The sequence below is a fragment of the Phoca vitulina genome, unplaced genomic scaffold (genome assembly GCF_004348235.1).
Source record: "Phoca vitulina isolate PV1807 unplaced genomic scaffold, GSC_HSeal_1.0 scaffold5, whole genome shotgun sequence".
Lineage (NCBI taxonomy): Eukaryota > Metazoa > Chordata > Mammalia > Carnivora > Phocidae > Phoca > Phoca vitulina.
Window position 1 is genome coordinate 78,194,424 of NW_022589708.1, and position 8,260 is coordinate 78,202,683.

At 41.9% G+C, this 8,260-nt stretch overlaps 1 protein-coding gene across 1 annotated transcript; it reads right to left on the reverse strand.

The window, feature by feature from the left end:
* Positions 1 to 7,930, reverse strand: SAP18 (Sin3A associated protein 18). The gene is made up of 4 exons (XM_032403369.1): positions 7,616 to 7,930; positions 7,318 to 7,427; positions 678 to 800; positions 1 to 414 (listed from the first exon to the last, which is right to left on the reverse strand). The coding sequence occupies exons 1-4, from the start codon at positions 7,742 to 7,744 to the stop codon at positions 258 to 260; spliced, it is 519 nt and encodes a 172-aa protein (XP_032259260.1). The 5' UTR covers positions 7,745 to 7,930; the 3' UTR covers positions 1 to 257.
* Positions 7,931 to 8,260: the final 330 nt, after the last annotated feature.

Sequence of the window (8,260 nt, forward strand, 5' to 3'; positions counted from 1 at the left end):
TTGATTGCACACATGTATTTAACAATACAATTTTACAAAGGATGCTAAGAGCACTTTTCTTCGTATTTTACAGAAGGACCAGAAACATATGGACTTTCTATTAATATCCATACCGTAACACAGCCAAATCTAATTCCTAGATAGACGCATTACAATTTGTTTAGACTTTGAAGGCTTAATGGCAATGATGAGGGGAAGAAAAAGAATTTATTTTACATAACTGAATGAAAAATAATTCAAGAAATAGTAAATAAAATTTAATATGGTCTCATGCGCCCTGAAGGAGGTGGTGCCCGATTTGGAGGTGTGATTGCTATGTCCAGATAGTCTCCTATTTGGAACTTCTGCGACTGCAGGGTCATGGAGTCATCAGTCCCCTTCCTCCCAGACATGGTGCTGCCAATCTCCTTTACTCTGCAGAAAAGGAGACCCAACTGTTAATGGATCACAAGTCAATGAAACTAAATATGCACTGCAAAGTAAACACGGGACTGGATTTGCTCCATTATGTTATGGCATGGTTAAAAATTAATTACTACATTAAGCTACATCAGATACTAATAAAATTTACATTCCCCCCCACCAAAGAGATTCATTAAAAGGGGAGGGGTTATTCCTATCAATTAAAACATAAAAACCAAAGAGATTATAGGAATTAAAAATTAAAAGTTACCTACCGATAGCCAGGCCTTTTAGGATCTGTAAAAACAATTGCAAAATTGAAGTGTGTGCCCTTCTTTCTAGCTTCTGGGTAGACTTCTTTTACTAAACTAGTCAACTCTTTCAAAGTTGCATCCATCCTGAATTTTTTAAAAAGAAAACATTACATTTGATTAATCAACAATATAACAATAATATAACAAGAATATTGACATATAATGAGTTAATTATGTGTGTCTGAACTGTGATCTGTTAGAATTGTGGCTGTCAAGGTCTTATACTTGAGTTAATTTTATTTTTTATTTTTTTAAGAGTTCATCTTTAAGTAATCCGACACAAAACATGGGGCTCATACTCATAACACTGAGGTCAAGTCGTATGCTCTACCTGAGCCAGCCAGGCGCCCCTATACTTGATTTTAAAGCAGCTAATAATCCTATCTGCCCCCATAAACTCCCCTTATCAGCCTCAATGATTGAAATGATGAATTATAAAGTCAGACTATTAGTGCGAAAAGGGACATCAGGGATCGGAATGCAAGTGGGTGCAGCCACTCTGGAAAACAGTATGGAGGTTCCTCAAAAAGTTGAAAATAGAGCTACCCTACGACCCAGCAAGTGCACTACTGGGTATTTACCCCAAAGATACAAATGTAGTAATCCAAAGGGGCACATGCACCCCAATGTTACTGCAGCAATGTCCACAAGAGCCGAGCTATGGAAAGAGCCCAGATGTCCATCAACAGATGAATGGATAAAGATGTAGTATATATACACAATGGAATATTACACAGCCCTCAAAAAGGGAAATCTTGCCATTTGCAACAACATGGATGGAACTAGAGGGTATTATGCTAAGCAAAGTAATTAGAGAAAGACAATTATCATATGATCTCACGGATATGTGGAATTTAAGAAACAAGGCAGAGGATCATAGGGGAAAAGAGGAAAAAATGAAACAAGATGAAACCAGAGAGGAAGGGAGACAAACCATAAGGGACTCTTAATCTCAGGAAACAAACTGAGGATTGCTGGAGGGAAGGGGGGTTGGGGGATGGGGTGGCTGGGTGATGGACATTGGGGAGAGTATGTGTTGTGGGGACTGCTGTGTGTTGTGTAAGACTGATGAATCACAGACCTGCACCCCCGAAACAAATAATACATTATATGTCAATAATAAAAAAAGAGAAATATATAAATACACCAATCCAAAAAAAAAAAAAAAAGACTTCAGGGATTACATCTGCTATCTTTTGTTGCTATGTAACATCTTATTGGCCTAGTGATTTACTTCTTTAAGAGTAACTAGTCCAAATTAATCCAAACTATTAAAATAATTTTATTTCCTTATTTCTAAAGCATGTACTTTTCCACATTTCACCATGTCTAAAGTTGGAATGCATCTTAGAATCAGTGACAGGAAAACATTTTCATAAAGATGTTATTTTTTCTAAAGATGGAATCTTAAGAGTTTTACAGCAGATAGAGCCGTAAAGACCAATGAATCATGAAATTTTCTTTAGGACTAAGCATAGGTTCCTTTCACAATACATACTCTCTTGTCCTGCAAATATTTATTTGAACTCAGAACTTAAAACAGACTTTTGAGCTAATATGGCACAACCTAGAAAAATCTTTCAAAATATGAGCATCTTGGAAATCGTTAACAAACTGTATCAGTGTAAATTTTTATAGTTTTCTTCCATGACAACTGGAAGAATGAAATGGATGATGTGGAACTGAAACAACTTTGCCTATAGGGGGCTATAAAATGAAAACAAAGGACACCAGATACTCCTTGAAGAGCCTTCCCCCGCAAAACATGCCCTGGCTCTCTCCTAGTACCATCAGAACTAACATCACTGGGGCATCTAGGTGGCTCAGTGAGTTGAGCATCTGACTTGATCTCAGCTTGGGTCTTGAGTTCAAGCCCTGCATTGGGCTCCACACTGGGTGGGAGCCTACTTAAAGAGAAGTAACAAAAAACCCCCTCCCGGGCGCCTGGGTGGCTCAGTTGGTTAAGCGACTGCCTTCGGCTCAGGTCATGATCCTGGAGTCCCTGGATCGAGTCCCGCATCGGGCTCCCTGCTCAGCAGGGAGTCTGCTTCTCCCTCTGACCCTCCTCCCTCTCATGCTGTCTCTCATTCTCTCTCTCTCAAATAAATAAATAAAATCTTTAAAAAAAAAAACAAACAAACAAAAAAAAAAACCCCCTCCCATCATCCACTTCATTGCTCAGGCCATAAACCCGTAAGCACTGTTAAGTTCTTCCCATCTCTATCCTGTTGTTTCTACCTCCTAAATACAGATCATATCGTTTTCTCCATTCCCCACCATCACTGATTTCTACCTCATTATTTAACGGCCTTTGACTCATCTCCATCTCAGTTTTTAAAAGTTTCTGTATAAAGCTTATGTCACACAAGTGACACCTGTTCCCACCACCAGGGGAGGAGACCAACCACCTGAAGCAGCAATCCCAGGATATCAACCTACTGCATTAGTTTGCAGGTGTTGGGGTTGCCAAGACAGACACAACTCAGAGACAACGGAGGGAACGATGCTTTACTTGCACTGAGAAAAGACAGCACAAGATCTGCTTCATGAAGAGTGCAGGTCTTACCCTGTAGCTGATGCCCAGATAGTCTGCATGCACCCTTCCTGTGCTGCAGGTAAAAGACATCTGAGAACAGACACTGCAGGTCAGGTGCCGTACAATGGCACACAGGCAGAACAAAGAACACATCAAACCCAGAACAGGGAAAGATACTCCCAAAGACATCTGCCCAGCACAGGATTTGAGGGCTCTTTATCTCTTTGCAAAAAACAAAACAAAACAAAACAAAACAAACCAAACCAAAAAACCTTTCCAGGCCCCAGGTCACTCTTACGTGGCCATGCAAGGAAGAGGTGAGAAGCTGTGCATGACTGCCTTTCTCCACTTGACACATGTCCATGTTATTTAAAGAGGGGGGAAAGCCATATGCAAAAATGTAATAAATTATATCCCAAATCTCACCAACCAGAAATAACCAGTGATGTTAACATCACTGTAGGTATCTTTTTTTACGTATACACAATGCTACAGAAAAAAAATCTTAAGATTATCAAGCATATTATACATACTGAAGTTATAATACAAACTATAATTTATGTTTCAAATATTATACATATTTTTTTTTTTTTTTAAAGATTTTATTTATTTTTCAACAGAGAGACAGCGAGAGAGGGAACACAAGCAGGGGAGTGGGAGAGGGAGAAGCAGGCTTCCCGTGGAGAAGGGAGCCCGATGCGGGGCTCGATCCCAGGACCCTGGGATCATGACCTGAGCCGAAGGCAGACGCTTAACGACTGAGCCACCCAGGCGCCCTCAAATATTATACATATTTTTAATAAAATTTGCATTTACTTAAGTTTAACAGAAGAAAAAAGTAAAATTGAAGGAATTATAAAATTTCAAATAAAGATTCAGTTACCCCATCACCTCCTAATTCTGTAACTTTTTATTTACTCTGTCAGAGTTCTATTCTGCAATAATTTCCCAGGCTATTTTTTTTTTTTAATTTTATTTATTTGACAGGGAGAGAGACAGCGAGAGAGGGAACACAAGCAGGGGGAGTGGGAGAGGGAGAAGCAGGCTTCCCATGGAGCAGGGAGCCCGATGCGGGGCTCGATCCCAGGACCCCGGGATCATGACCTGAGCCGAAGGCAGGCGCTTAACGGCTGAGCCACCCATGCGCCCCTCCCCGGGCTATTTTAACTTTGTCCTGATGAAGTCTGAGGCAAGACTGATTTTGTTTTTATTTAACCTGATCTTCTGATGTTAATTATTCCACATCAGTTATTCCCTGGTACACCTACATACTTATGATGTATACCAGAAAGCGTTCTTTCTTCCTTTCTAAAAATACTTTCCATATTGTCATCTTGTTCCTAACAAACTTGGGGAATTTTGTTTACATCTGTTATCAGTTCTGACTGTGAAATCTCCTACAAGCTTCCAACCTGAGGTCCGTCTCCCTAGACCAACGGCTGGGAGTGCCAGGGCTGCTTTTTGACCACTAGTCCAAAGCTAGAGTACATGGATGAGGAACGCAAGCGCTCTCTTGGGACTGAAGTCTTTGCTGTGTGACTGTGAGGCTTAGTTTTGTGTGTCAGTTTGGCAAAGCTACAACCTGTTATTCAATCACACTAACAACGGTGTTACTAGAAGGTATTTTGTGTATGTGGTCCAAGTCTATAACCAGTTGGCTTTAAATATAAATTATTCCAGATAATCTGAGTCAGCCTCATTCAATCGATCTGAGTTGGCCTGATTCAATTAGTTGAAAAGGCCTTACGAGCAGAGCGGAGGCTTCCCTGAAGAAGAAATTCAGGCTGCTGTGGGCAGTCTTAGCTCTTGCTTAAGAGTTCCAGCCTGGCCCTTCCTTAGAGCTCGCCCCATAGATTGGGGACTTAGAGGTGTCTAGACAGCCTCAGAATTATTTAAGCCAATTCTCTGTAATAAATCTCTTCATATAGATCTCCTACTGCTTCCATTTTTCTAGCTGAACCCTGATACAGCTACCTAGGTAATTCTCTTTCAATAACCTGTTCAATGACCACCCAAGCACAGGAGACTGACCACTAATGTGGTGTCTGGCTTGTTCCCTCAACTCCATACAGTGCCTTGAACTTTGGCAAACTCAACTCACTTCTGCTAGGCTCCTCTGGACTCCATTCCTTTTTCTCTGACTTATTTCCTGCCTACTTAGTCCCTCAATCTACTTCTACAAATGGAGAATTCCCAAGATTTGTTGACTAACCTTCCTTCAGTACTGCTTCTGGAAAAGGGGGCAGGGCTCTGTGCTGTCATACCAACCACTCAGTCTTTTACAATATTTGTCTTTTGCCATCATTTTGAGGTATAACATAAGGTTGTCTTTCCTTATTTGGTTGCAGTTCAGGGATAGGACAATTTAGGGCACAATTTTTCTGCAATTTTTTTCTGGATTAGGAGTAGAGGATCTCTGGAACAATCTCACTCTGCCATCTTCACCCTAAAGTCTTACCTAATTAGTATTTATTCATCTGCTTTCTCCATTAGACTGAGCTTACTGCAGGGAGGGGCAGTACCTTCTTTACGTCATACCCTCAGAATCTAAGCACAGCACCTGGCAAATAGGAACTCTTACTGCTGGAAGAAGTATATACTTTAATCTCTGAACAGAGGTTTTCATCAATACATTAGTAACAGTTCTTCCTCGTAAGTTACATCAAACTTCCTGGAACTTTATCCTGGAATGATGCTGAACTAAAATCATACTACATAAATTTAACAAGTACCTACAAAAGACAAATAAGGTCCCAATCTTTAAAGAATCGAGTTCTACTATGCTGGACTCGCAGTTTGAAATTACACACCCTTCTGGGACTATAAGATGGTGCAGCTGTTGTGAAAACCAGTTTGGCGGTTCCTCAAAAAGTTAAACATATAACGATATGATCCAGCAATCCCATTTTTAGGTATATACCCAAAAGAACTGAAATCAAGGACTCAAAACAGATACTTGTATACCCAGGTTCATAGCAGCGTCACAAAGCCAAAAAATGGAAACTCAAGTATCTATCAACACAAAAGTGGATAGACAAAATGTGGTATATTGATACACTGAATATTCAGCCATAAAAAAGAATGAAGTTGTGTTACATGCAACAAGATGGATGAACCTTGTAAATATTATATTAAGTGAAATAAGCCAGACACAACAAATATTGTATGAGTCCACTACACAAGTAGACACAAGTATCTAGAATAGGCAAATTCATATAAATATAAACCATATTAGAGTCTATCAGGAATGGGGAGTTATTGCTTACTGAGTACAGAACTTCTGCGGGGGGGGGGGGAGGCGAGGAGAAAAAGTTTTGGTAATAGGTAATGGTTGCACAATGTGAATATAATTGACGCAACTGATTCACAGACTTAAGAAATCACAATGGCAAATGTAATGTTATATATATCTTTACCACAAGACTTATTTTTAAAACTTATTAACCTTTCACTGCTACTAAACAGTCATTATGATGTCAAACTAAAGAAATATATGCAGCTCTAAAGATAAGCTTGCAGTATGTAATGGCCCTAGACAGACTTGGGGGTATAGAGGGTACACCTAAGAGATAAACATTCAGGGGCAAGTCTTCAGGAACACACATCAAAAGCTTTCCCATTAAGCACCAGATCAGAAATCAATTGGTTTTTGATTTTTTAATGTTTAGCACCCAAGGCTTAGTATTACACAGAAATGCTTCTGAGGATAAATATCCCATGATTTCCATTTATTTGACCATGAGCCCCTTAATGGCAGCTACTGCATTTTATTTATCTGCATATTATATTTGTACCAAGCAGCCACAACAGTGATAGCAATCTTGCGTGCGTCAATTCTTCACCACCCAAAACTCTCAACATTAAACGTAACAGTATTACAAGATGGGCGAATCCCCTTTTACCTAACAGCTAAACCTCTAACTTTCTGAGAGCTGGGCCCAAAGACCCCGAGTAAGAGAAAGCAAAACCAAGGAGGATATTTCTTCACTGCCATAGGACATTACTTAATGTTAATGCCTGACCCCCCACCCCCCGCCACGACCCCGCGACCCCCCTTGCTCTCACCAAGTGTAGATCTGTAGCTCGCTGGACGGTACGTTTCCGCGGGAAAACTCGTCCATTCGGTGGTGGCGGCCGTTATTGGTGGTAAAAACACGCAGCAACAGCGGGCACGTCTAGGAGCGAGAGGAGGAAAAGGAAGGGCAGAAGTTAAAGAAAGCGGCTGCGAGTCCGGAGCTCCTTTCCCCTCTGGAGACGCCGCGGCCTCCGAATCGCCCGGGGAGCAAAACACCGCCGCCTTCCGCACACAGGCCGCGCTCTCCGCCCCGCCGGGCCCACCTCCACCTCTTTTCGGACCCCATACTTTCTCCCGATCGATCGGTTTCTCCGGCTCCTTCTTAATTTCCTCCTGGGTAACGCGCGACTCCACCGCCATCTTCCTCCTACGGCCCGCGAGACGCTCGCTCTGACCTCCGACCCCTGCAGCGAGCATGAGAACGAATTCTCTCGCGAGGAGAAGCTCGAGGCTTTATAGAAAACCGGGGAGGAGGGGCGGGGCGTTTGCTGGCGCAGGCGCAGTTCATCGTGCGACGCGTGAGCCCGGGCCCGGCCGCGCGGCGGGTTGCGTCCTCAGAAAAAGGCGGGCCTTGGCGTCCGCAGGGCGGAGTTTTTGAGGGATGCTCTCCTTGGTGGGTGTTTGGTGGCCTAGGAAATGATCCTCTGCAATGTTCACAGGCCAAACGAGCTTGCGGTGGCATTTTTTCCCCACGTAATGAATAAGTTAAGCACTCTTAAGAGTCGTACAGGAGGTAAGTGAGTAAGCAAAAACATCACTTTATTAGCAAAGTATCGAACTCTTTAATAAAGGAATAACAAGTTGTGAAATGGACCCTTGTATGTGGACCCCTGAGTGAAAACAGAAGAGGCTCTGCAAAGCTGAGGGGAGACAGAATGCCTTGTAGTAAGTGCTCACGAAATAATTAGGGATCTGTACTGGGGAAAAGTGAAT

Bases quoted from the DNA above. Each gene is read 5' to 3' on its own strand.
- SAP18 (XM_032403369.1), bottom strand. From the start codon at position 7,744: ATGCTCGCTGCAGGGGTCGGAGGTCAGAGCGAGCGTCTCGCGGGCCGT. The intron at 801-7,317 runs GTGAGAGCAAGG...TAAAAAATTCAG, and splicing joins GAGCTACAGATCTACACTTG to GATGGATGCAACTTTGAAAG. The intron at 415-677 runs GTAGGTAACTTT...CCTTTTCTGCAG, and splicing joins CCTAAAAGGCCTGGCTATCG to AGTAAAGGAGATTGGCAGCA.